General features: G+C 35.2%; 1 protein-coding gene across 2 annotated transcripts in view; it reads left to right on the top strand.

The window, feature by feature from the left end:
• Nucleotides 1-26,790, top strand: part of LOC121420522 (protein argonaute-2-like) — a 37,135-nt gene extending 10,345 nt beyond the window's left edge. The window contains exons 8-22 of one of the 2 annotated variants that reach the window (XM_041615192.1): nt 170-253; nt 1,626-1,689; nt 2,156-2,227; nt 3,349-3,396; nt 3,744-3,866; nt 4,425-4,564; nt 4,994-5,178; nt 5,684-5,843; nt 6,486-6,576; nt 9,049-9,243; nt 10,343-10,477; nt 10,726-10,827; nt 11,358-11,572; nt 13,683-13,706; nt 20,036-26,790. In XM_041615192.1, coding sequence (XP_041471126.1) covers nt 170-253; nt 1,626-1,689; nt 2,156-2,227; nt 3,349-3,396; nt 3,744-3,866; nt 4,425-4,564; nt 4,994-5,178; nt 5,684-5,843; nt 6,486-6,576; nt 9,049-9,243; nt 10,343-10,477; nt 10,726-10,827; nt 11,358-11,572; nt 13,683-13,706; nt 20,036-20,147 — 1,750 coding nt within the window. In that variant the 3' untranslated portion in view covers nt 20,148-26,790. The remainder of the gene's footprint in view (nt 1-169; nt 254-1,625; nt 1,690-2,155; nt 2,228-3,348; nt 3,397-3,743; nt 3,867-4,424; nt 4,565-4,993; nt 5,179-5,683; nt 5,844-6,485; nt 6,577-9,048; nt 9,244-10,342; nt 10,478-10,725; nt 10,828-11,357; nt 11,573-13,682; nt 13,707-20,035) is intronic. The other variant, XM_041615201.1, reaches the window with a different exon arrangement.
• The last annotated feature ends 1,187 nt before the right edge of the window (nt 26,791-27,977 follow it).

The raw sequence follows: 27,977 nt of genomic DNA, 5'->3' as shown, positions 1-27,977 counted from the left end.
CATGAAAGATTTGCCAGTGATTTTCTCATACCCATTTGTTCTCAGCCAATCAGATCCAAGGATTTGCAATAGCTTGCATCAACAGTGATTGAAAAACACTACTGTTCGTTTCATGAAATGTCTCCCCGTGTATGGATGGTTGATTGTTTGCTTTTATTTTCTCATCCAGGTTTCCATGGCAACTTGAGAATGGTCAAACAGTGGAATGCACAGTAGCAAAATACTTCAGAGAAAGGCACAATCTCATTTTGCAGTAAGTAAAAAAAAAAAGTATTTGCATTGTTTAATATTATAATCCCACAGGATCTTTTTGTAGGTTTGTGTACAGTAGTTTTACTGAAAATGTGATATTGGTCTGAGCAGCCCGAGATAGGTTTGTTATTCCTTTTACATTTAGAAAACAAGTGACGTCTGGCAAATATCAGTTCAAATAATGACTGATATAATATCCTTGTATATAAATTCTATGGAGCTTTTTATTGGCCTGTACTGTAAGTACTCGAGTTTGAATTTTTCTTTCTCTCTTTTAAAAAAATGAAGGTCAGTGTAAAGAGAGACGCATATAACATTATGTGATGATGATGATGATGTCATAACATGATGATGTCACCACATCAACGTAACAATAAACATGTACAGCACAGGACTCTACAACATATCATAACCTCAGCTAACCTTTATGCTGACCTTGTTAATTATCTATATATGTCAGCCTTTTTTTTTGGGGGGGGGGCTGGCATGAATAGGTGATAGTATGCTAGTGGGCTGTATTTTCAAGCAATTTATGCTAATTAGATTTGAATCAAAGATTAAAGTGTAAAGTATAGTGTACAGCATGAGATAGGTTTAAGATAATTAAAAGTAAATAAGCTATATTTGTATTTTTTTTTATTGTATTTTGTTTTGGCCAGAGTTCCATTTAGAGTTCATAATTGTTGGAATTTTAGTTGAAATATCAAGAAAAAAAATGTGATTTTTGTCTTGCCTGCTTAAGAGAGTGAGACTACAGGTGCCGGCGCTAGCGCCATTGTCAGTATGAAAATCTTTCCAAAGTTAAGTTTTTTAAATGTCTTGGATCTATTTCATTACACTTGGATGTAAGGGTAATCAAGTATCACTGATCATTGTGAGTTGCAGGTCACATAATCAAGTTCAAAGGTCATTTAGGATTTTTTTACCCCTGCTTTATAGGGCACATTCTTTAGTACAGCTCAATAAGAAAAAAAATGAAACGAGTACTTAAAATTCCCAAGGCCAAAAAGATTGGCATTGATATAAGTGAACAGGGTATCTACAGCCTTGACCCTTCGTGGCTTTGAATTGTTAAATCATATATTTAGAAAAGAGTAAATGTTTGAAGTTTCAATGCAGGGAAAAAAGTACAGGGGGCTCTGGATGATATAGCCCCTGAAAAGCTCAAAATAGCTGTGGAAAACCTGCATTCACTTTAATGTTAAAGCCTATACAATGGAGTAGGGTTAAGCAGTAGGTTATGAAAAGAAGCCCCCAAAATAATGTTTTTTGCCTGTTTCAGTGTCACCAGGGTGTTGGCTGTTAATTGTCCCCTGGCTCTACTTGTTATAGAAATATATCTAATTTTCAATTTTTTTATTATTTGTTTTCAGATACCCTCATCTCCCCTGTCTGCAGGTTGGACAGGAGCAGCGTCACACCTACCTACCTCTAGAGGTATGTCATACCCCTCTTAACGCAATGGACCATTCAAAATATTGACGATTGACTACTTGTATTTCATGAATCGATTCTTTGAATATGTGGGGGGGGCAGAAATCATTTAATAATGATAATATGTTGTCAAGTCCCCTTTCAATTTATAATGACTTGTGATTTTTGTTTTACATATAGCACTTGTTATGCAATTAAAGATAAAGATGTTTCTGTACCCTCTATATTATTTGTGCAATCAAAGATGATTTTGATAGAGAAGCATGTCCTCTATGTACATCTAATGTTGTCTGTATTTGTCCTCATGCAAGATTGTTGATTAGCCTAAAATTTGTCCTCAAGTTGGATCTAGATTTATGTAAGAGGAAATTGACTGCTTAATGAAAATTTCTGTTTTATTGTTTATCATATTCTTTTAAAAATATTGATATTAGTTCTTTTTCTTTTTTAATGAAATTATTCTTTCCAGGTTTGCAATATTGTAGCTGGGCAACGCTGTATCAAGAAACTCACTGACCTGCAGACGTCAACCATGATCAAGGTAATAGGATAGGATGATAATCGTCAGCAGCGATTTGTAAAAACTGCAGCGCCCTCATTTGGCATATTCCCATTGGGTGTTCAGGGCCCCATTTTAACAAGGGCTATGATTTATCAAATCAATCATAACTATGGAATGCCAGCAACGTCAACATCTTAAATACATTAGATATACTGAATATTCTTACATTCATTGTTTTCTTGAAAATTAAGTGTGCTTCACTTTGTTTACAAAGGACATCGTGCAAAGTTCCTGTAGAAAAAAAATACGACATTGATGGATTTCCATACAGATGAGATTGATCGGATCAACAATAACTCATTGTAAGATGGGGCCCAGTTTTGAATCTAAGCAATTAGCTCTCCTTGAATCAGTGTGTAATAGATTTAGCAAAGTGTCCTGTGTGAAAAACTATCTTCTCTGACATTTATGATAGTCTCATTGTCAGGTCAAAGGGTGTGATGATCTGCCAAACAGTGCAAAATTTAAATCTTTCCTGTTTATTTGATTCGAGATATTCTAGCTAATTTATTAAATGATAATGATAAGGATAATATAATAACTTCCACTTCGGTTTCTGACTACATTTTACCAAAGTGAGCTAGCACAGTGAATAGTACATTAGTACTATCTGGTCCTGCTAAAAAGCAGGGTTAGCTGGCTTTTGTGGTGCTAGTCGGGCATTTGCAGTGCTAAGAGTCTGAATAAAACTGGGCCTAAGCAATAATCGTTACAGAGTAATAGAAGTTAAACTATCACTTTATTCATGCAATGTTTGGCAAAATCATCAATATTCATAAGCTGTGCAATAATCTTGGTTACGGCATTAAACCTAGCTAGGCTGAACCCCAGCTAGCAAATAGTGTGGGGTTTAGAAACATGGTCGGAAAAAAAAATTAGAATGGCCTTCGAATAGTCCAGGTTTAAGAACTGTAGTCTTTAAAGCCTATTCATTATAGTGTTATACTCTTATTCTGTAGTCATGGATGTATTGCATGTATTTTCCACGATATCATTGAAAGTGATTAGTGTGTTATTGTAATCATGTTTATAGACATTCTTTTATATTTTAATTGTATAGAACATGTTGCTTGAATTATCTTTGTTTATTATTTTCACAGGCTACTGCCAGATCAGCTCCAGATAGAGAAAAAGAAATCAAGAGTCTGGTGAGTATTATGACCATTCTGATTAGTAATATTAATTTTTTTTTACATGAACATGTATATGAATTCTGTCCATAATTCATTGTTGTTGTTATCTCAATGTCACATTTATGATTTGATCAATTATTTTGTAATGTGAATTTGTATTGTTATGTAGCAATAAATGTGGGAACTCCTGCTAAAAAAGAAGAGGGTTTTTTGTATAGTTTTTCTGAGAACACTCACTTTGTTCTCTAAAGTGTGCCAAAATAGATGTTATAACTATTCCCCATGTTTGATTGGCAGAGAGGGCATGTACATGGCCAAATACAATATTGAATGTCTCTTAACATAATGTACTTTTCTTGTAGGTGCATAAAGCTAACTTCAACAATGACCAGTATGTGAGGCAGTTTGGACTGAGTATAAGTAATGAAATGGTGACCATAGAGGGAAGAGTCCTACCTGCTCCAAAGATCCAATATGGCGGAAAGGTAAGGAAGTAATTCAAACTCCTTTAGCCATCAAAGTTCGATGGCATCATTTGTCCATGAAGACCAAAGCATCTATTTTCCTTGAATACATTTTCTCAAAGTATCAACTAATCACCTGTTTACAATTCTTTTTGAATTCCCTTTAAAAGTGGTTTATAGATGGGTGAAAGGTTTAAGTGTATTACTTGTATTTCTGATGTAGGATTGTTGTGTGTTTGCCCCCAACCCCCCCAAAAAAAAAATGTTGGCAAATGAGTCATTCCCATATTAAATTGGTTCCTTGATATTTGCTCCGGCGACAATTGCTCCGCTGTTAATTCCACATACTAATGGAATCGCCAACTTCAACCCTTGATTTAAAACTATACCCTATCCTAAACCTAAACCTAAAAGGAAACCCCATTTCAACCCTAACCCTATATCTTAGACAAAATAAAGCCAGGAGCAATTATCGCAGGAGCAATTGTCGTGTCACCATCAAATTATCAACATTGGTTTGTATGTTTTCAAAGCCAACTATTTGTTCATCTGAAACCCCAATGAAACTTGTCTTTGCAGCTGAACAAACCACAACAAGCTGTCCCTAACCAGGGCGTGTGGGACATGAGAGGCAAACAGTTCCACTACGGTGTTGAGATTGAAGTCTGGGCCATTGCTTGCTTTGCACCCCAGCACCAGTGCAGGGAAGAAGCTCTCAGGTAAGTCCTTTTACTATATTGTTGGATACTGTATATTCATATCTTCATGCTTTTGTTGTCCATCTGTATTTGTTTGTAGGAATTTTACACTTGAGCTTCAGAATAATCTCCATCGTATCTACAAGTGATGTACTTTATTTCTGTTGGATACTGTGTATTCATTTCTGAATGCTTCAGTTGGCGTCTGTGTATTTGGCTGTAGGAATTTCACACTTTAGCTTTTGAATAATCTCCATTTTATTTATGAGGGCTGTACTTATTTTTGTTGGATACTGTATATTCATATCTGAATGCTTTTATTGTCTATCTGTTTATTTGTCTGTAAGAATTTCATATCCTAGCTTCATAAAAATCTCTGTAGTATTCATAAGGGATGTTCTCACTCTGTATGATACTGTATGTATATCTTATTTTATTGTTCATCTGTAGGAATTTCACACTTCAGCTCCAGAAGATCTCCAACGATGCCGGCATGCCTATCAAGTTTCAGCCATGCTTCTGCAAGTACGCAGTTGGAGCCGATCAGGTGGAACCCATGTTCAGACATCTCAAGAAGATGTGGCCCAAACTCCAGCTCATCATCGTTGTACTACCGGGAAAGACACCCGTCTACGGTGAGTATAAAGTTGGCTTGACTCTTGTTTGAGTGCTTTTTGGCCAGGTGTCTGAGAATGTGATGAGAATGATCTTGCAGTTCAGTCACCCAAGTTCAATTCCCACTGTATGTATCATTTCCCTTGGGAAAGGCATGTTCCCGCACCACCCTGTCCCTTGGAGAGGACTTAAAACCTTAACTCCTCTGGTTTCTTACTTACACCCTCTGTATAAGGAATCACTACCACCATCGGCACCAATGTCTTCAGTTAAAATGACTGAAATTCCCAGATTGTTACAGATTAGAAATTTCTCTGATAAAAAGTAATGAAATTTCACACTGACTTAGTGCTTAGTGCATCATTGTCATCTGGCAATATCCAGACAGCTTACCCGCATTCTTGACTATTGTTTAGTCATCATAACCCCAGCTATCCAGTTGATTATATGTGGTATCTTTATCCACTATGTTACCTCTGTAACATCAATAGATTCTTGATTGTATTCTCTCTATATTTTCTACAGCTGAAGTGAAGAGAGTCGGTGACACTCTGTTGGGTATAGCAACACAGTGTGTACAAGTTAAGAATGTGAACAGAACCACGGCACAAACCCTCTCCAATCTATGTCTTAAGATCAACGTCAAACTGGGTGGAGTCAACAATATCTTGGCTCCTAACATTAGGTAAGTGAACGAAAGGGCTTTTCAAATCATCTTCAGCAATTTCAGAAAAGGAACAGTGTATTAATATTGAGCCAAAAATATGTTTTTATAGAAAAAGATTTTAGATTTTAGATCTTCAGGGCATAAGGTGTTTGAAATTGTTAAAACAAACATCTTCTGAAGCTTCTTCATTTTTTAACTGATAATGTTAACTTGTTAATAAGCGATGATTCTTAATATTGATTGATGTTAAGTTTTTCAGTGCTAGTTATAATATTCAATATTTTGGATGATGAAAGAAAATCCATTAGTTTATCTTTCTTTTCTAAAATAGAAGTATTAATTTCTCAAGACTATGAAGTAAATCTTTACAGCTTTAGATATTCTTTATACCTAATAAGTGAAGGTTGAGATAAGGACTGGAATACAGTTACACCTGTCTGTAAAGTGTTTAGAATTAAAGTGTTTTCTTCAATGCTCATTTGGGGTATTTTTCTGCAAAATGGGCTTCTTTTTACCAAGAGAAAACAAATACGTAACCACAATACGCATTTGACCTTCATTGAGAAATGGTTGTAGCAGCAAAGACGGGTTTGACTGTATTCTCAGCCAACTTTTGGCAAACTGTTTGCTCTAATGATTTTCGTGAAAATATCTCCCCAGGCCGCGCGTCTTCGGAGCACCAGTCATATTTATGGGAGCCGACATTACGCACCCTCCGGCGGGCGACAATACAAAACCGTCTATTGCCGCTGTAAGTTGTTGGTGTATGGTATTTCTCTTGTCTGCATCATGCCCTTTACTGTTTGTTCCAACCCCCTTCCTCCAACACACCTCCCCGATTTTATCTCAAAACTCAGACCCCGCATATTTAGCGAGCCTGTCATCTTTTGCGGAGCTGATGTTACGCATCCCCCAGCCGGGTGATGATAAGAAACCTTCTATCGCGGCTGTAAGTCATCTGTGTGCGTGTGTTATGAGTCTAACCTCCTTACACGGCTGCACATGAGGGACACCTTTCTCATTAACACTTCTTCAATTGTCATGTGTTATATTACTCTTGATGTGGGTGTTATGTATGTCCATGTTTGTGAGAGTGTCTTTGTTCAGTTCATTTCCCCTTTCTCTCTTTCTCTTTCTTTGATTCTCTTTTCTATTTTGATAGGATGTGTATGATTGGGTGTGTTGAGGTTTGTGTGTGTTCATGTGTCATGCCTCACTCACCACCACTAAAAAATTTCACATTCTCTTTGTCACTCTTTCCTTGGCTATCTATTCTTCCCCCTTGAGTGGAATATGTGAATGTTTACATGTGTAAATTGTCTTCTCCACCCATCTCTCTCTCTCTCTCTTTTCCTATCTCTTCTCCCCTTACTGTCTGTCCTCCCTGATTCCCTGAGGGGTGATTCATAATTCTGTAATTTTGAATTGTGAACCTGGAGGCGTTATGCTTTTTATTTGTCCGTCCTCCTGCCCTGTTTTCGTTCTCATAGTTGAACAAATTTTTGATGAATCACCAATAACCTTGAGTTATATGCAAATTAGACGATGATCTGATTTGTTTTTGGAGTAAGGTCAGTGTAAATAGAGGTCCTTTCAGAGGTCATGCTTTAATGATAACTTTGTAATATGCTTTCTTGTTCTCACTATAACATGAGAACCTAATGAGGTATCAACTTAAAACTTTGCTGAAATATGGACGTGGAGTAACTACGATCTGGTTAGAATTTGGGGTCATAAGGTAAAAGGTCAAAGTGCACAGAGGTCATTATTGACATGAAATTGTATTCTCTTGATTACCAAACACTTTATATGGTAAAGTCAGTATCGTATTTTCCCTATCCGGCAAAGTAAAATGACTGTTTGTGGTAGGATAACTTTTTTGGACATGTTCCAGAGATATAGCTCTGTTACCTTTCCCATGCTTTTCACAAGGTCTTTTATCTGTCAGCAAATTATAATTCACATGCAATTTACTCATTTCAAATCAGGGTTTCATTACATTTGGTCTGGCAACAACTGGTTTTATAGAAAAAAATTTGTTTATTAAAAAGCCACTTGTAAAGTCTAACATCAAATTTACTCTAACTCTATAGTCATTGTTTTTGCATTGTTCTAAACCCAAAGCCCTATGTAAGAATAAATGGAATATGCTGACCAATATTATGCACATATACATCCATACTTTGAAGTGCAGTTAAACTCTCTGCTGAAATTATGGGAAGCCAAAAAATATCAAAATCTTGTTTCTATGGTATGATTTTATGATGAAGAAAAATACTTTAGTGATTCCAGGCAGCTATGAATACACTGAGCACTGAATGTGCTGACAATTTAACTTTTACTGTTAAGAGATATGCGTCACAATTGACTTTCCATAGTTAAATTCCAATGGCCCGTATTCTGAAGTCGGGTTTAAATTTAACCCTGGTTTAAAGTTATGGTTTAACTATGGAGAGCCAATAATGGCATAAATCTCTAAAAGTATAATTTCAATGTGTTAGATAATTCTTCTCTCAAATAATTTTGAACTGCTTCAGAAGGAGAGATAAGATAGCTTTCTCCACCATTTACGAGCTAGGAAAGAGTACAGTAAACATACAATTTAAGGGAAATGTGACGTATTTGGCTTTCCATGATTTTAGCACAGAGTTAGACCATGGTTTAAGTTAAACCTGACTTCAGAATACGGGCCAATAGCTTTTAAATTGAACCCGATTTCAGAATATGGGCCATAGACACAAAGTCGGTGATTGCACTGCAAGCCAAGTATGAATTCAGTAAGATGTCCCTCCCCCATTACAAAAAAAAAACAACACCCACTTTTTTTTCTCTAACTTTTTCATTTGGTATATCCAACACAAATGACAACTATCAAGTGGTTACTCCTGAATGCATGCTGCAATGATAACTTTGCTATAAGCTATGAATTAAATGAAACTTTTCTTTTGAAGCATGTAGTGTTAGTATAGTTCAATGGTAATATCAATTATGGCACATTCATTCATGGAATATTTACAATTTTCGTTGGAAGCATATCGGGTTAGTATAGTTTCATGAAAATATAATTTATGGCACATTTATTCATGGAATACTTCAAAATTTTTCTTTGGAAGCATGTAGGGCCAGTATAGTATCATGGGAATTTCATTTATGCTACTTGTATGTAAGTAATGTATTTAAGATATTTGTTTAAATGTTTATATTTTTCCCCTGGACAAAACAGGTTGTAGGTAGTATGGACGGCCATCCTAGCCGGTACTGCGCCAGCGTCCGGATTCAGACCCACCGTGTGGAGATCATCCAGGATTTAATGACCATGGTCAAGGAACTTCTCGTTGAGTTCTATAGGTCAACAGGATACAAGCCAGCAAGGATCATCATGTACAGAGATGGAGTCAGTGAAGGCCAGTTCTTACAGGTGGGCTCTCAGTTGGAATAGCTGTTATTTGTTGTGAATAGAAATGCAGTGTGAGACAATCTGATGGTTTCTGCTAGAGAAATGTCAAATATCTATGCTACTCTGCTCAGAGTTGAAATGATTGATGAGCAACTCTTATTACGTAGAAAAAGATGTCTATAATATGATAATTATTGCAAATCACTAATCAACATTGGCCCTTGGGCACGTTTTGTGCCTTTGTTTTGTGGGTGCCAAGGCATTATTACTGCTGGATTATCTTCAGTAAGAAATGAATATACAATCAGGTTACCTTGTAAATTACTAGAGGTGCTAGAGCAAATAATCCCACATAACCCCTTGGAAGTGGGTAGGAATTTGGCAAAAAGAAATACAAAATACCATTGATTTTATTTCTGAATTTACATCTGATAGTATACAAGGTAACATATTCAAATGTTATATGCATGAATCAATAATACAATAATTGTAATATACAAGCAATGAATGAACAAACTGTAAAATATTCATTAAACAGAATGATAATTTAAATGAATGCAGGTGACTGCCATTGTGAGCGATTGAGCTTGATAATCATATGGTGGCCTTGTGAATATATACAAATCATCTTTATTTCATAATCAAAATAGAGAAGGTACAATAAACCTAGGTCCTCTACCAGTGATGATGGGACAATCTCCCCTTCACTGGCAATAGGCAGGCTGATTATACATGTTTATAATATATTGATTGAACAGGTACAATTCATAAGTTCCTATCCAACTTAACACATAAGTTACATTACATGAGAAAGCTGAATATTAAGATATACTTGACTAAATGGAATGACGTACAGTTTGCGGAAAGAGACAAGCATTTTAAATGAAAAAGAAAGGTGACTGTATCAATGAAAGAGAGGGGCCAGATAATAGGAAAATACAAAAGAGAAACCGTCACTTTGTGATGGAGATGTATACATTCATAATACAAGTACGCATTGCCACAACAAAAAAGAGGAAATTAAAATTACAGAGGAAAATTGAAATCATGCATTTAACCTTGGAATGCCAGGAATAAGTATCATATTATTGTGATTATTTCAATTTTATTCATGTTTTAGGTTCTTGCCAATGAGATGAATGCCATCAGGGATGCCTGTAGGTCACTGGAAGAAGGTTATGAGCCTGGTATCACGTTCATTGTAGTTCAGAAGAGACATCATACCAGGCTCTTCTGTGCAGAGAGAAGAGAACAGGTGAGTGGAAAGATAGAATGATGGATGAATGGAGGAAGGATTTGATAGATGGATAGTAGAACTGATATCAGTGGAAGTTGATATAATGTTCATTATTGTTCAGAAGAGACATCATACCAGGCTCTTCTGTGCTGAGAGAAGAGAACAAGTAAGTGGAATGATGGAATATTGGATGGATGGATGTTTATTGTCTGTCATCTCTGTCAGTGTGTTTCATTTTGCTTGTCTTTCTATCTTTTCTTCTGTAGATTGGAAGGAGTGGTAATATTCCAGCAGGTACTACCGTTGACAGTGGCATCACCCATCCTCTAGAATATGATTTTTACCTGTGCAGTCATGCAGGTATTCAGGTATGTAACTCACATTGTCTGAATTCACTATTTCTTATCACCCATTAGCTATTGGAGAATTTTTTACTGCAAACTGTACAAGTCCCTATAATTCAAACTTGTTGTCTTCAAAGATTTTGCGTTGCTGTCTCTATCCAGTGGTGATGTGATTCTTGAACAAAATGTCATCAATCATCAATCGCAAGTCTTTATAAAAGGAGCCTTGGTAGTGCTAAGTTGGCTACATGTGGATGTATAAATTATGACAAGAAAGGGTCAATATTCTTAGTGCAAAGTCCTTAAATAGGTTCATCAAATTGGTAATGTTCTTACAAATAGAGATTTTCATCTTCACAAACGTTTTGTTGTTACTTTAGCTTTTGAATACTGGTTTCTGCAGGATTTCATCAGATTAGCATTGACTTGCCGTAGATTAACAGTGTGATAGTCATGTGTGTAGTCCTTTTGTAACTTGTGAACAGCTTTATTAACTACTCGCCCGGAGTGTTAACATCTGAACGTAACTGATTAGTGTTTGTTGGTCTTCCCAGGGTACAAGTCGTCCTTCCCACTACCACGTGCTCTGGGACGACAACGGGTTCAAGGCGGACGAACTCCAATGTCTAACCTACCAGCTGTGCCACACCTATGTACGCTGCACCCGTAGTGTCTCCATCCCCGCCCCTGCCTACTACGCCCACCTGGTGGCCTTCCGTGCCCGATACCATCTGGTAGAGAAGGAACACGACAGATACGATCACGACAGGTATGTTGCATGGTGCTGCTGGCGTGTTGCATGTAAACGATAAAAAGTCATGCATGGGATTTATTGCATCGGTCTGTGTTTGAATATCAATTTACATCATGCTGGTCATCCAACCAAAACTATATGTTTATGAAATAAGCAAAATATGATATGAATTACAACTTGTTACATTCTAAATGATGATAGAATAAAGAAGAACATGAAGAGGGCCCGTACTATAAAGCTTAGCTACTTATCATTAACCTTTATTTCATGGGACTTGGGAAATGTTTATGAAAGCTATCGGTTCAAACTCTCCATGATTTCTTTAAATTAAGGACTATGCTAAGCTTTTACTGTATAGCTGACCAAATTAAACTTGTTTCAAATTGTAGTTATGATAACATGCAATTTGCTCTGGGAAACCAAATTCTTGTGCTAATCAACCATGTAAATTGATTTAAGAGTAATTTAAAAAAAATCATTTCATGGTATTTCAAAATTTTATTGTTAATGGTAATATGGTTGAGATGAGGGAAGTGATAATTTTTTTTTGGAATTGGGACACGGTGAGATTTGGCAGGTAGTTTGGATTTCAGACAAAGAATATCATAATGCCATTGTGGCAGGAAGTTGATCTTAAAAGTTTGTAGCAGAATTTAAGAAGTTGATCAATATGTATGAGATAATATGATATGAGATGACACGTTATATTCAATTTTTGTTGATTTCATTTGACGTCATATCAAGTTTGCATGTGATTTATGAAAAGATATGTACTTATATAAAAGGAATGCAAATCCAAGCATTTTGGAATTTGTACATGAATCAAATGCTCCCATGAAAAAAAAGAAAAAATCCCCTCCTTGATCAGTTGAAAAAAAAGCTGTTTCTCCTCTTCTTCATGCTCCTTGCTTCAGCTTTAAGAAAACATCAACAAAATAAATGATTTAGAAATATGGTCTTGAGTTTGAGGATATAGAAGGGGGGGGTAGGAAGAAATTATAGTGTAACCCCTAATCTCTGCTCAAAAAGAAGGCTGCCCCCCCCAAAAAAAAATAAGGGAAAATGAAATGCCTAAATGTTTGACAATACTTGTTTCAAAGGATTTCATGGACTTGTATTGAACTTGATACCATTAGTGATTTGCATATTGATTAACCCCTTTCCACCAAAAATGCTATATATTATGTGCATGATTTCGACTCTAAACATCTAATCTCACTTTGAATATCACCTCATATTTAAAATGTATGTATTAGATGTAAACAAAAAGAAGGAATTCATAAAAATATACTTTTTAGTGAATCTCCTGTAGCCAGAACCTGTCCCTACGTCCTTTACTTACAAAATAAGCTAGAAAGACAGATTAATGATAAAGTTAATGGAAGGAATGTAAATATTCCCTAAGGTATAATACCCAAACAAGTGAATAAATGCCTTGGCATCCAAAGATTTTTTTAATAGTTATAATATTATGTTTGTGGATGAATCTTGGTTGCTTCCCTGATTGAAATGCATGTGTGATGAAAGGATCTCAAAGATAAATGCAACCTTTCTCACTAGCTGAATTTAGTGAGTGCAGAAAAGATTTCCAAGAAGCAAATTGGTGAAAGTTTTAATTGAATTTATTCCATTGACATTGAAAAGCATCAAGAAAGGAGGATGTTATTTGTTGCATAATATCAGATATGATCCATTTATAATAAGAGATGTCCCGAGATATGTTATAGTTCAAATTGTGAATAAGGCTAGCTCAAGCTTGATAAAACATGGTTTGTTTTATTGGAAAACCAGAAAGGTTTTTAAGTAATTAAAAAAAAAAATGACTAATTCATTAATTTTTCATTTCAAAACAGATTGAAAAGTTGGTCAGTGATGCAATGCATTTCAAAATTCTTTTACTTCAATGCTGTGTTTAAATTGCTATCCAACTTGATACTAAGTTTCACCATCCTGCTTCGTTAATTTTTCTGCACTCTATGTGAAAAAACTTTGCTTAAAGGTTGAATTTCCAAAATAAAACTGTCGAAGATTATTTTTTTTTCATAGTCCAAGATTAAATTTTCCCTCCCGAGGCTCCATTCTATGATTTCATTTTTGACTGAATTTTATGTTTTACTCCCTGCAGTGTCATATCCAGTGCAAACAGCAAGTGAGTGCATAAAATATCGCTTGTTACATACATCATATGGGCCCTGGTTTCACAAAGAGTTGTGATTGATCCAACCATTCTCAATTATGGAAAGCCAGTGATGCTGTCACCTAGAATTTAGTGTTCGTTCTATAACTATGCAACACTTGTGCATATGTCATTGTTTCGCCCAATGAATGTGCTCCTTTTCCTTCACATAAAGGCAATTTATACTCCTTTAAGGTGAAGAATTTTAATAATATTCATACTTGCTTGCATAGCTCCTTAGCACTTCTGAATCAGCAGTCTGTGTGTGCTCTCCAATTCATGCACCATAATTACCCTGGCTCTGAATAGCAGAGCTGCTGTCATGCCTTTGGTATTTCAAGAAATAAATTCCTACCAGGTTCCCATTCACCTCACTCGTGTTGGGTGCAGCACAATATCAACAACTTTCTCGCTGAGGGTAATTAATGCCCGGGGTAGGATTTGAACCCATGACCCCCCACTAAGAAACAGGAGTCAGAACCACTACACCATGATATCGATGGCTTTCCATAGTTAAGATTAATTGGATCATTCCCAAGTCTTTGTCTCGTTGGGTCTATGTTTGATCAATGGTGCTTCACCCTCTTACTCATTCTAACTAACCCAACTTTTTTTTTTTTAGTTGTGTTTTGAGGCTAATGTCAATCTCATATCCCTTACAATTGACATTTAATACTTTGTTTTGCCTACCATTGCATCGATGTTTCTTTGATGTGTTTTTCATATCATTTGCATTTTGGCCTGTCTTCATTTTTTAACATTTATAACCCTAATCTATGTTACAAGTTTGATTTTATTTTTCAAAAATCAATTTTGAAAGTATTTCTTTAGTTATTCTAGAAAATGAAATTTGAAATGCACAGTACAAAATGGAGCTTAGTAGTTGCTCTGGACATATGGGAGAGAGTTTGACGAAATAACAGAAAATTGTTGTGGGAATATTTTATTCTATATGTGTATTAAGACCATTGTCTGTGATACGTTTCATGTAGTGAAATCCTTTGGTTTACCTCTGAAATATGAAGATGTCCTCGTTTGCTAAAGAGGCTGTTCATAATTCCATTAAAGAAATTATCATGGAGCTGATTCTCATGGGTGATTGCATTGATCATGATGTGCAGTCAATTCTACGCATCTCTTATTAATTTGAATAATTTTGGAACAGTCTACTATACAATTATGTAGATTATATTACGGGTTAAGTGCGTGTTGATTTTCATTTATATCGCACTAGCAACAGCTGAGATCTTTGTGGAGAGGCCACTCTCCTCTTTCTAGCGTACAGAATAGTACCCCAGTCTTCTTGAATTTAAATGGTCAATGAGTCAAGAATAATTATGGGCATCTTGTGAACGTTGCAATTGATGAAATTAATCTCAAAATTAGTTGAGAATTATTCAACCATTTGCAACAATTTATAACATAGGGTCGATTTATTTTAATTTCAGCCCTAAAATGTTCAGTTTCTATTGCATGATATAGGAGTAAGAAATGCAGGACATTGCATTACCAAACATTCTGGCAAAAAAGGCCAGCATAAATAGATAATATTAGGCCAGCTATAAGTAGAGAGGTTCAGATAGGTTGTATATGATATAGCTATATGATGATCTCATTAGAGTTGTTGCCATTTTTTTCACAAATCTAATTAAATAGCCCATTTTTGTCTAGCCCACATAGCAGAAGCCACTTTTCATTTCAATGTAAGGGCCACACAAGTTTCTGATAAAAACCTATCAGTGAAATAATACACATATGGACTGTCATTTCTTGATGAAGAGCAAAATTTTGAAGTTTGGCATGGTAAGCAGCTGAGGTCCTGGGGGGGGGGGGGGGGGTGTTCCCAGGCCCGGCTATATTATCTGTTGAAGTAGCCCATCCCAGCAAGGTTTGAATTTCAATATTTTTATGGCAGGGACACTATGCTACAGGGCACATTTCTTTATTAATAATATTAATATGCAGCATTTATATAGCGCTTAATACAAATGTTTCTATAAAGCACTGCATACTAATTTATGTTTCAAGTTCAATTTCTTTTGCAGCTCAATGGGGGGGGGGGGGAATAGAGCATCAAAAATTTGATGAGATAAACACTGCTGTTATATTGAATGCAGGCGAGACCACTGGGGATGTTTTTTATTTGGATGTATTCATTATATTTCTTGCTATATATTTATTTTTAAATAGACTAGGCCTACAATTACATTTACCCGTAAATTTCAAACTCTATTTAAATATGGAAAGGTTCAATTGATAATAGTTTACGGTTTAATGGAGCTTAGTCAATTATATTATATGTGGTTTTGAACAAAAACCTAGAAATCAAGTTCATTGTGCGTTTATTTGGAGCGACTGTCTGATTATGATAGGGCACATTTATATATTCATTTAGTTAGTGGTGGAGGATTTATACTTACAGGCCAGGTTGAGTTTTCTTTAAACACTTCTCAGGATTTCTCGTTGGCTTTCTTGTTTTCATGTTTGTGATCTTTTCTCAGTTACTTTAATTCATTTTGCTGTGTTTGATCTTTTTTGCTTTATTTATTAGAGGTAGACAAATAGACATAGAGTTAGATTTTTTTCGTTACTAATTGTAGAACATTTTCAGTTACATGCATTTTATTAGAGCATTATGCAATTTTTTTTTGTTTGTTAGTAGAACAGCATATGGTGTTGGATGTAGTTTTTGTAGACTGTACTATATATGTAGAATTTAACATTGCATCAGGCGTCCGTGAGGCTGACACAACATTTGCTCCTGCGACAATTGCTCCGGTCTTAATATCTAAGGGGGCATAGAGTTTTTGGTTCAGAATGATGTTAAGATAACAATTAGGGTTTATTTAGTTTTGGAGGTTACATTTTATGTTTGGCTTAATGTACAGATTTTCCATTGGAGCAATCGTCACTGGAGCAAATGTTTTCAATGCATCTATTCCTGGCAACTTTATAATGTACGTGTATTGAAAGCTATATGAATCTTAAATTTTGTGATATTGTATTTAAGCAAAATTGAATTAAAGTTAAATTTACATTGTTCAAAGCAAGAAAAGAAAGGTGCATGGATGCTTAATGAAATCTCAAAATACCAACTAAATCATCTGAAATGAATCCCTAAATTCTGCAGGGTCCAATATTAGCTGTAATACTGTGTAGAAAATTGGGCTGGCAAATTCAAAAAGTGACCGCAGGGGGAAAAGACAGTAAACAGGAATTGAATCATTCAAAGCTCCATTTCATCGTTATAATTTTGTAGTCATGTCCACAGTTGCAGCCAAGTTAGTCCCAAAGAATATGAACTACTTCACTACAGTAAAGAAAATGACATTCTTGATAGCTATATCCCAGAGCCTTATGTACAATATTCAGCCAACTTTATAAGGTTGGTATTTCACAAAGTGTGACTGTCATGCATAAACGCCAACGTGCACCTGTTATTTAACACGTTATCTGATTGATAGATGCGCGGTAGTGCGAGTCCAGCACACATGATCTGGACAATGCGGTGATGCATTATCTATCGCACGCAACTGAAATCTTAAGTACGAAAAAAACATTTCAAAATAAGCTTTCCCATGACAGTCGTAAAACTACTAATATTTCCCATATATGGTGTTGCCCTGCTGGAGCCAGCATGGCCAGAGTTGTATGCATAGATTACTTTGGTATTTGTTGATGATCATAAGTTTTGTGGGGCCAGAAAAATTATGTATGTATGAATAATTAGGTTTGTGTGAATCATTTTCTAGCATTACCTATCTTTAGATTTGTTTATGCATCCAAAAACTTCAGGCAGGGTTAATTCTGTATGATTGGCTCACCTGCAGATGTTCAGCTTTCAGGTTGGAAGTAGGAATTGCTGATTCTTGGAGGTTAATGAAATGTCCTGTATGGTCATATTTTAAGGGATTATCTGTTTTCTAATTATATATCTTGCACCAACCCACTCCGCTCTGGGATGTCCCTTTGTTCTGTATTTTGAACAATCGCAAAAATATTAATGTGACATTTTGAGAAATTCAGCGACTCATAACAAGAAAGATAGAAAATGTGATATCCAAACTTCCAAAACTGTTCTTAACTTCACTTGTCCTCAGCAGGAGCTGCATTTTTGAACACTTTAGTCTAATTTAAGACATCATTGTCAAGGACAGTATCTCATATTTCCATTTCGTAATATGTACTTGCCAACTGCCCCAATTTCATAGAGACAGTCCCTATTTTGGGGCAAAGAAAACAAACAATGTTCACCCATAATGACCCTGTTGTGAAAGTTTACCCAAAGCCTAGGGTTTTAGAGAAAATTTAGCAATGTCCCTATGCAGGTTGGCATAATTTTGTCATTCTTGGCCTGTGCACTGCTGTTAATTTCTAACAGCATACTGTAGTATTAGTAGTAGTAGTAGTAGTAGTAGTAGTGATAGTAGTAGTAGAAGTAGTGATAGTAGAAGTAGAAGTAGTAGTAGTAGTAGAAGTAGTAGTAGTTGTCCAATATTCAAGTTACAAATTCAGAGAGGCTTATCAATCGCCCAAAATAAACTTAATTACTAAGACTTTTTGTAAGGTAATTTTTTGTCTCACCTGCATAGCAGAGTGAGACTATAATAGGCACCGCTTTTCCGACGGCAGCGGCGGCGGCGTCAACATCAAATCTTAACCTGAGATTAAGTTTTTGAAATGACATCATAACTTAGAAAGTATATGGACCTAGTTCATGAAACCTAGCCATAAGTTTAATCAAGTATTACTGAACATCCTATTAGAGTTTCATGTCACATGACCAAGGTCAAAGGTCATTTAGGGTCAATGAACTTAGACCATGTTGGAGGAATCAACATCAAAATCTTAACCTGAGGATAAGTTTTTGAAATGACGTCATAACTTAAAAAGTATATGGACCTAGTTCATGAAACTTGGACATAAGGTTAATCAAGTATCACTGAACATCCTGCATGAGTTTTATATCACATGACCAAGGTCAAAGGTCATTTAGGGTCAATGAACTTTGGCCGAATTGGGGGTATCTGTTGAATTCCCATCATATCTTTGAAAGTTTATGGATCTGATTCATGAAACTTGGACATAATAGTAATCAAGCATCACTGAACATTTTGTGCAAGTTTCAGCTCTCATGATTAAGGTCAAAGGTCATTTAGGGTCAATGAACTTTGGCCGAATTGGGGGTATCTGTTGAATTACCATCATAACTTTGAAAGTTTATGGATCTGATTCATGAAACTTGGACATTAGAGTAATCAAGTATCACTGAACATCCTGTGCGCATTTCAGGTCACATGACCAAGGTCAAAGGTCAATGAACATTGGCCGAATTGGGTGTATCTGTTGAATTACCATCATAACTTTGAAAGTTTATGGATCTGATTCATGAAACTTGGACATAAGAGTAATCAAGTATCACTGAACATCCTGTGCGAGTTTCAGGTCACATGATCAAGGTCAAAGGTCATGTAAGGTCAATGAACTTTGGCCATGTTGGGGTTTTTTGTTGAATAACCATCATATCTCTGTAAGTTTATTGGTCTAGTTCATAAAAAGTGGACATAATAGTAACCATATATCACTGAACATCTTGTGCGAGTTAGAGTAGTTTTCAAAGTCAGCACTGCTGCTATATTGAACTGTGTGATGCAGGTGAGACGGCCAGAGGCATTCCACTTGTTTTGGAATAGAATCCATATTAAGATCCTGTGATGTACAAATACTGTTATCATGTTAACATGTTATCATCATTGTTGTGTATCCATACTAGTTTAGTTCTTGTAGTCTTACGTACCATTGTAATAGGTCTTCATCAAGTACAGTGTCCATACTCTCATTTAGGATTTAGCTGTAGAATAATTTTTCTCATTTTGTTAGTTTGCAAGTCATAGTGAATATATGATTTAACACTATTTTTCTTAACATTGTTTCTCTTTATGTCACAATAAAAGTTGGATTTATCATCATTTAGGCATTTTAACATGATCACTTGGGGTTATATTACTAACTATACAATGTCAGTGTTTAATGTAATGTGCATTCTATTTGCAAATAAAAAACCAAACAAATTTGTAGCCCATTAAATTGTAATTTATTCAGATTCCACTTTTAAACCTGTAGTCAGCTGTTAGGCAGTCATTTTACTTTAACAAACAAGTGATTTTAATACCCATGATGTGAATTATGAGTGCTGTTCCCAGAGCATATAACACAATTTTTTAGTATCCTATTTATATTTCCATGCATCTGTGATGACAATGAATTAAAACAAGTTATTTTTTCTATGTTTTCTTCACCAGTGGGGGAGACGGCAGCCACCACGGCCGGGATGGTTTCGGACGCACCCCAAAGGAGATGTCTGCTGCCATCAAGGTTCATCACGACACGCTCAAGGTCATGTACTTTGCCTAGGTGTCAGAGGTCATCAAGGAGTAAAAGAGAGAGATGAAGAGAAAGAAAATCCATAGTTAAAGAAATCAGCGAATTACCCCAAGGATAGAGCAACATGAATAATGCTGGAGATGAGAAACGACGGCTGACAACAACTGCTGTGATATCAAGATTGCCTGCCTGTCATTCATTGCAACTAATTGAGAAGAAAGAGAGAAAGTACTTTGTTTTTCTTTTCTTTTTTTCGTAACAAGCTTGGGATTTGCAGATTTCTACCTAAGAGGTAATAAGGGATTTACTCTTGAATGGTGTTAAAACAAGTAGTAAATGGACTGATAAGTTGCCAGATCAATGATTTGATTCCTTTGTCATGTACTTTGAAGGGAGGATCGGGTGAAGAAGACACATTTGCTATTGGTTTGTTTCTCATTTACCCAGCTTTATTGGATTGCCTTTCTCCTATCGAAGACGAGTCGCATTCATTACCATGAATGGATAGATTTCATCCTCCCAGTCATTTTCATGATGCATTTAATGATTATTCAACCGATGTCTATTTACTCCCTATTAACTCTCCCCCACCTCTCTCTTTGACCTTTGAAGGTGGTTCACTCCTGTGACACCTCCCCCCCCCCCACTGAATACACTGTGCAAGATTAAAATCTTCTAGCAGGGGCTGGTTTCACAAACAAAGTTTGCGGACATCCCATGTAGCAATTTTGTAACGATCATTTCTCTGTGTTCAAGAAACGAGAATTATGATGGTTTGAGATACTACAATGCCCCTAACATGACATGACTTGTCGAAATGAAGAAAGTTCTGTATTACTTGACACATGTTTGTTCAAATTTAAACCAAGTATTTACAAACTGGGCTCACTTTAGGTTTAGATTTCTCATTTGGTTGTTTTGAGATTAAGGAATACAATGAATTCAAACTATGCCAAGGTAGAAAAAAACTTCTTGTCTAGTAAAACACTTGCTCATTTTGGGGGCTGATTACATGTATATTCGTATATATCTAATCAGTCAATTCAAATCATGTTATAGTTGTTCTTACATGTTGCAGGGAGGAATCATATTCAAGGTAGAAGTAGCTTTTAGAAAATTGTGAGCTCCATATAAAGTATCTTGTAAAATATCTATGGTGTCCCAAATTTGTGTTCAATACGATTTTGAACACTGACCAAAACCGGATTGATGAATTCTCGATGAAATTTCCATGAAATGGGATTTGAATATAATCTCAAGTATTGTATAGTGTGTGATGATTATGTACCCAAGTCAGTCACTGAATGCTTTCATTTCCTAATAAGCACAAACTATTGTAATAAATAACAAACTTACGATCTTCCAATGAAATTCTATGAGTAGAGACATTGATTATAATTTTAGACAAAATGAAAAATAAATCATTGATTAGCTTTCATTCATTCGGTGGCCTTAGCAGCTGAAACAGATAGAATCGATGAACTTCTTGGGCCCGTTTTCACACAGACTTGTTATAATAACAAATGCACAATTTCAATAACAAGTTTGCTATAAGCCAATCATATCCAATGATTGCAGTAGCCTTAAACTTTTATTGCATATTTGTTATTGTAACATGTTTTATGAAACGGGTCCCTAATCTAAACGTGGTAAGATATAATTGAAGCACTTCTGATCTAAACATTATTCTTATCTGACTAAGGCTCGAGACTCTTGTATATAAACATGTTTACCCTCAAAGTCACATATTTTTTAAACAACTATTATTATTTTTATGTTTAGGTAAGTAATTGTGTCATTTTAATCGTGAAACTTGTGTTTTTATGTTGGAATGGTACTAGTGCAGAGGTTTTATCTTATTAGGTATATTTGTCTCTTGGTTGTAATCATTGGTCAGAGTAACATATTTAATAAGATATGATTATGGATTGTAGTGCCAGGAACTTGAATTGAAATTGTTTTGATAAATGGTGTATTCCAGTCATAGAAGTAATATGCATAAATCTATTTGAACAAGAAGGATCACATTGTTTTCTAGGATGGTTCATGCAAAGAATCAGACCAATTTTGATCAATATTACTTTTTGTTATTAAGGATAATACTACATTTTTGCAGTAAAATCCTCTGCAATGTTAGCAATCATCAATCTTGATTATACTTTTTCAATATTGGATCAATTTCATTTTGTAAAAATGTATTTATCATGTTTATATCTGGGTAATGGCACAAATATTTGTTCAATCACACAAAAATGGAACTTGCCAAGCTCAAATTACTCTAGCTTTCCTTTTTTAACTTTAATCTTATTGAGAAACCCCACTCTATAGTTCATACATTGCTTTTTACCAACATAGAACATGTCTGGCTTATTCATTTCATTGCCTTCAAATGTACAATATGATAGAGTTGTTGAATAGTTTGTCACATGCATGTATTTCTCTATTCATACTGCATCAGTATGAGGAAAAAAGAACAAAAGCAAGTGTATGTGGACTGCCATGACATTGTGTTTAAAATGGTTGTCTACACGTCGGCCACTATATACAGTATTGTATTGTACATGTATGGTTGTGTACATTAAGTCCTATATCAGCATTTTTTTCGATCTTATCCTTTCCAATTGTATAGTGCTCGACTTTTCTTCAAGTTTTTTTTATATGTTGGGTATAAAGCCTATATCCTGTAATTATCCAATATTAACCATCTCTGTTCCATTTTCCCTTTACTGTTGGATATTTGATTGTTGTCATGGATAGATTGACAAGGAATCTAGTTTCTTTAGTGCAAAATATAGTGACGTGTGTGACCTTTTTTTCTCCTCCTTTTCTATGCTTTATGTAACCTTAGCTGTTGAGCGTTCAAATGGTACTGACCTAACTATGCTTATAATCTGAAGCTGTGATAACCCAAAACATTATTCTTATTCAATTTAATGCTACGGTCACAAATACGTTTACAAACGCATTACGGCCGATTTTTATTCATAGCAATAAATGGTATGAAATTGTTTGCATGGTGTTCGTAAAGGTATTTGTGACCGTAGCAATAATGAATGGAGATTACCTAGATGATGATGAAAATTGTAAAATCAATTTGAGTGGGAGTTCGCCTTTCAGCTTGGTACATTACTGAAACAATGTAAGTGTTGAGTTTTGCTAAAAAAATCGTGTTTTATGATTTTTTTATGGGAATAGATTTTGTTATGGACTCTAGCTTTTATGGCTTCATCTTGAATGGAAATTTATTTCTGGGGCCCATTTCATAATGAGTTACAACTTTGGTAACTATGCAATCATGACAGCTACCATGGAAACCTTGATTGTGGTTTTGCTGCTGAACCCTTTTACCATGGTAGTAACCATAAGGGTATAGTCACAACGGTAATAAGTCCTTTATGAAAAGGGCCCCAGATGAACTTACTCCACCTCTGGAATGCAAAGTGCTCTGCTCCCCAATTTTACAATCCATTGATTTTGTATCACAAATTTTAAAGTACAAAATAATCCATATGAATTCCAAGTAGAATAGGACTTTTGATCTGATAGTTACATAATAAAAATTGTGAGTAAAGAGAGTGATATGTAGCACTCCACAAACCCTTTTATTAGTCTAAGCCACCTTAAAGGTATTAACTTATTGTTTCATCAACTTCATAGTTATTATGTATGCCATCAAAGCAATTTACCATTTGTATCTCATAGCTTATATCAAATGGTTGAGTCCAAATCACATATAATTTATGCAATACATGCTTATTTGTTTTTTCTGTTCTAACAAGAACTTTATTCAATATTCGTAACTTTGGCAAATTCAGCTTTATATATACATCACTCCTACTAGTGCACCTGTGTACATATACTAGGGCAAGAATGATACTATTTAATCGTAACTGGCTGCTCTTTTCTACTCACAATAACTAAGGGCACAAAGTTCAAGTTGCCATAGAGATATTAATTTATGCATTTTTTTTTTGAAAAAGCAATATTCAATACCTTGATTTTCAGCTATATACTTAAAAACATTTTAAGCGTAGATATTCATGTTTCCCTTTCTTTCATTTTGGTTAGAGCGCATTCACTGCTGTTATAAAGTAGCAAGCATGTTATCATTTAGATTAACAAATCACATTGAGATTCCTGGTGTTGGTTAGCTTTGATCTAATTCTTCCTTTCCTTGTGTAGATTTCTAGTGTACATGTTAATTCAAATCTGTAATTATGAGCAGTACATAACACAGAATATTTTATACCATTTTTTGTGTGTTTGAAATTTTGTGAGGTATACTGAAATATATGTCGTACATCACAAGTGAAGTTACAAATGAATAACCTACATCTGTTTTTCAGATATTAACCGGGTGTTTGAAGATCACAGGTAGCTACATGAAACTGCACAAAAAAAAAGATTGTACAATTTGTAATTTACGCTGTTTTTTTGATATGTAAATGGTAAACTCACTTTCATGCTGTTGTATATAGTCTTATTTTCTAATGAAATAAAACACAGGAAGTAAATCATGTTGAAGTGGAATTTTGTTGACACCATCATATGCCTATATTTGTAGTCTCTCTTGTGAGGAGAATGCACAGAGGATAGAGGATATAGTTTTAGTAGGAGTTGAATTGATATGAAGTAGTGCTTTGATGCGTAATGGGGCCTCTGCATTAGAAGTGAGGGAGTGCTTATCCTGTAATTTGAAACTACAGTGTTTACCGTTGTAGAATAAATTGAATTCATACTCCAAGTCTGAGAGTGATTTAACACTGTTGAGATAGATATAACTTAGTATTAGTTTGGGTATTTCAAAGCAGATGTTTGCCCGAAATGTTGGCATATATATATATATGATGTTTTTCTGTAACGATCTGGAAGCATATTCCCACCCCTGTATCTACTATGAGCCCAGCTGCATTTGTAAAGGGTTTATGTTAATTTTCATTCATCATATTGGGGACGGGGCCACTAATAGCTGTTGATTATCAGCTAATTATCAAAAGGTGCAGCTATGAAACTTGTCGAGTGCTCCGGTGATGTTACACTTACACATTTGTGGTCAATCAATCAAATCAAACAATTTTAACGGTGAAAAGCCAGCAATGTCATAATGCACTATCTAGGGGTTATATACCCCGTCAGTTGTAAAGAAATTAGGTGCTAATGCCATCTCTTGATGCTCAAATGTAAAATGTAATGTGACAAATCACCAGCTTTTTAAATTTGGGAGTTATGTCATTACTCACACTGAAATATGGGCACCACTTCATGGTTCATTTAGGTTTTTGACACTGCTCAGTGGTACCGGTAATTCACTAATGGTGCATGTCAGTGAGTTATCCCAAATGACAGAGAAGCACCCTGATGCAAGGTGAGGTAAAGTTGCGTATGGTAGCTTGTAAAAATGATGGATGAAACCATGTAACTTGAGTGTGTCTCCGTATAGCAAACCTCCATCTATTTGTAGATAGATAGAGCAATAGCCAATGTTTTGATTGTACCAAAGAGTTATGTAATCAACCACAAGGTCTTTCTTTTGCATAACCTACATGACATGCCACAAGCAAGTCATTCCATGTAAATGCTCACAATATGGAATCTGAATAGAGAATACCTGTCTTTAGTACATGTACCTGTTGATGTCACTCATGCTACTTTACCATGATTTATGTGATACATGCAAAATTGTCATTCATAGTGAAGACCTAATATATCCTATTTAATGCCTGCTTTTCACAAATAATATTCAGTGAAATTGCACTGAACTATGGCAAGCCATATGTAAACACTGTTTGCTTCTACCATTAAATATCTTATAGCATCATGGTCTCTCGTAAAGGTAATTGGCACTTCAAATGGTTGATTCAAAGTGTAGCATGATGTTAAAATCTTTGGACAAGACTTTATGGCCCTGTATAAGACACAGCTTAGCGTTTGATCATAGGGCTGAGGATTAGACCATAGAGTGCAGAGTATGGGCCACTCTGTAGAATTACAACCTTTTAAAGCCTATTGTCTGGAAAAACATTATGAGAACATTAAAGAATTACGACTGTTTTAAGCTTAATGTCTGGAAAAAACATGTCCAAGACAGAATAAATGGCATGCCATAACCAGGAGTAATTTTCCTGCTTAAAATATTATTGAAACATTGAAATACCCAACTCCCCAATTCTCAGCATATACCATCTTTGAGAATAGTTGTATTTTAATTAGTGTTTCTTTCTCCCATTGTGCATTGTAGCTCAGTGTTGTTTTTGGAGATTACCTTTGAATCCTGCCAAGTTGTCTTCTCTCTTTAATAGCACAATGACGCTGCATAAGCACACCAGACTATTTTTTTTGCAGGGTTTCCTGTTCTAAAATGATTTGTACTATACTTGTGCCATTGGTGAGTGGGTCTGTATTTTGGGGCCTATGTGAGTTTTTTATTTCTATCTGGTATTCCTGAACTACATAGGTTCAAATTGATATTTAATTTTGGTGTTAAAATTAATTTTCAGTGCAACTGAAATTTCCCTGAAGAAAACAAAATGCAATGAAGTTGGGTGGAAATACTGTCTACTGTTTTTCTGTCTGAAAATGGAAAAAATCATTTTACATTGATTTTGGGGAGTTAACAATGTCCAGGGCCTGGTATTGTGATTATGAAATTAACTGGCCAAAGCCAAAAGTACTTGATAATTTTGATGAAATCTTGTGTCTGCTCTGGGGTTCGTAGATTCCTTTACTCCTCTTTTTTCAGTTTTGAATATAATGACTGTTGAGCTTAGTGAAGGGTCTCTATTGACAATCCATTAATGGTAAAATATGGTGTATTCAAAGGTAATCCCAACATTATCAAAGAAGAAAATCACATAGTAGATAAGGTGCTATATTATTGCAATAAAATGGCCATGAATTGTTTGATTTTTGTCATATTTCTTCTGGACACACACATTCCAAAATTATAGGATATGTAATGTTGTGTGCCTACTGTAGGAATAAAGTGTGTATCGATTACTCATAGTTTAATTTGAGAGATTTGTTGTATTGTAGAATTGGTTTAGTAGAGTTAGGATAGAACAAAATCAGTATTGGAGTGTTAAATTGTGCTTTTTGAGTTGTATATACTTTTTTATTTATCTAATCTTTCTTAAATTTGTTATTATATTGAACAGGGGATTATGGAGTGCTCTAGATTAAAGACCCCAATTAATGTCACTCAAGGAAATTGGATATGTGTTAAAAGCAATTTTGCTTCTGTACTTGTAACATATCCAAATATCCAATATTAGTTACAGAATTTTCATTTTCATTTAAGATGAGTCTGTGATAGACATGTCATACATGTATACAATCAGGCATCAAATGGGTCAAATTAAGTAAGAAATGATTACTAGTTGTCAATAATTCATGATGTTCTGCCCCGTTGCAGTAAAATGGGGTGCTCAGAATCAGTATTTTTCATGATGTAATGGTAATCTGAGATCAGATAATTTTTCAGTGGATCTGTGAGAAACTACAGGTAACTGCCTATTAAGTCGACCTTCGTTAGGTCAAAGATTTGCCTGATAGACCAGACTATTTCAAACATGTCTTCAAATTTTTCCTTTAAGTCAAACAGATTTCTGTGGTCTCTAAAAGATTTGACTTAGGTAGAGTCACGTGTATTAATGTTTCAAGGGGAAGATAACCCTGAAGAAGTTTGCTGTAAAAATGGCAGAAAAAATAATGAAAAAAATATTTCCGAAGGTTTGAGGAAAATCCATCAAAGAATGAAAATGGTATTAGAATATTAATTATTTGATTTGTGACGTCACATGCAGGTAGCTTTCCTACACATTGATTGGCAAAACATCTGTGAAATGTCATTTTCTCAGAAAA

The sequence above is a fragment of the Lytechinus variegatus genome, chromosome 1 (assembly GCF_018143015.1).
Source record: "Lytechinus variegatus isolate NC3 chromosome 1, Lvar_3.0, whole genome shotgun sequence".
NCBI classification, from domain to species: Eukaryota; Metazoa; Echinodermata; class Echinoidea; order Temnopleuroida; family Toxopneustidae; genus Lytechinus; species Lytechinus variegatus.
The sequence above is the reverse complement of the archived record's forward strand: the minus strand, read 5'-3'. Positions and strand labels throughout refer to the sequence as shown.